Source organism: Etheostoma spectabile, chromosome 12 (genome assembly GCF_008692095.1).
Source record: "Etheostoma spectabile isolate EspeVRDwgs_2016 chromosome 12, UIUC_Espe_1.0, whole genome shotgun sequence".
NCBI lineage: Eukaryota > Metazoa > Chordata > Actinopteri > Perciformes > Percidae > Etheostoma > Etheostoma spectabile.
The window spans coordinates 3,748,350-3,749,552 of NC_045744.1; the positions used below are offsets into that span (position 1 = coordinate 3,748,350).

The window sequence follows — 1,203 nt, forward strand, 5'->3', positions numbered from 1 at the left end:
GACCTTCCTGTTAAAGATTAAGATCCTTTTTAAAACAACTTTTTAAGTCCGCGAAATTTGGTTCGCCAAACGCACCAGACTCCATGTAAATAATCAGTGATTTTAGCATCGTAAAACACGGCTTTCTAAAACATCTCTGGCTCTGGCTGCCTGGAGCCTGCGTGTGTTGGGTGTGCGATTATCGGCTACGTTTTGTCAGTTTTTTCTTTCTTTCATTCCAATTTCGGGTCTGTCAGTCACAGTGAAAACCGGGGACATTTCCGGGGACAGATCCAGCCGGGGACAGGTAGCCAAAATCGGGGACTGTCCCCGGAAACCGGGGACGTCTGGTCACCCTAATCTAGATGCCCAGCCTTGGTTCCCTGTGTTGACTGACATCAGCTGATTTCTCTCTTCAACTTGTTTCCCAGGTAAAGTGAAGAATTCCGGCTCCATCTCTGAGATCTACACCTCCCTGTGGAAGCCCTGGAGCTACCTCACAGGCTCAGGTGATGCTGACTCTGCAGGGACGGGCAGCAGTGACGGGACTACACAGCAAGCCACCACCGCCAGAGGTTTTACATTTGTCTATGATAAGCAGATTTGTGGCAGCATGAACCAGCTGATATTTAAAGTGTCAACCGTCCTTGCAGGGCTCTCTGACGGCAGCGATGGTTCCCTTTCAAACTGGACCGGATTGGTTGACCTAGAAAAGGAGGCCTCCCTTTACAGCCCTGATACTTGTAAGGCTGATTTTCAAGTATTGACTTGATTAGGAAATGTAGAGCTGTGATAATAATCCAACTGATTGCGTCCTCAGCCGCAGACCCCTGGTCTTCAGAGTCTTCAGGGTCATTTGTGACCCTCCAGCTAATCCCAGGACAGAGCCTCTTAGACTGGGGAGAGCCACTGGAGCCTGGCCCCGACTCAGAGAAGTTTCTCCGCCCGCCGGTCCACCCTACTCCTGCTGACAAGAAGGTTGGTTTAACCCTTTTGTTGACACTTTTTAATCAATGTTTAGAACTTTTTCTTATGTTTTTGTCCCTTTTTTTCTATGTTTGTCCCTTTTTTTACGTTTAACCCTACGTAACACTAACTTTTTATCTTTAGTTTCACAGTTATTTTTGTAATTTATGGTCAACAAACCTCATTTCTAAGAAATTATACCTAATATTTGAGTTAGAAAAGCAGAAATTAGGAATTATTTCGACTAAAATTAAAGGA

The 1,203-nt window shown here is 45.6% G+C and overlaps 1 protein-coding gene across 3 annotated transcripts in view; it reads left to right on the top strand.

Moving 5' to 3' along the window:
* The window catches only part of LOC116699510 (neurocan core protein), a 49,912-nt gene that overhangs the window by 27,085 nt on the left and 21,624 nt on the right, over window positions 1–1,203 (top strand). For all 3 annotated transcript variants that reach the window (XM_032532142.1, XM_032532143.1, XM_032532144.1), the window contains 3 exons: window positions 411–554; window positions 633–722; window positions 800–957. In XM_032532142.1, coding sequence (XP_032388033.1) covers window positions 411–554; window positions 633–722; window positions 800–957 — 392 coding nt within the window. The remainder of the gene's footprint in view (window positions 1–410; window positions 555–632; window positions 723–799; window positions 958–1,203) is intronic.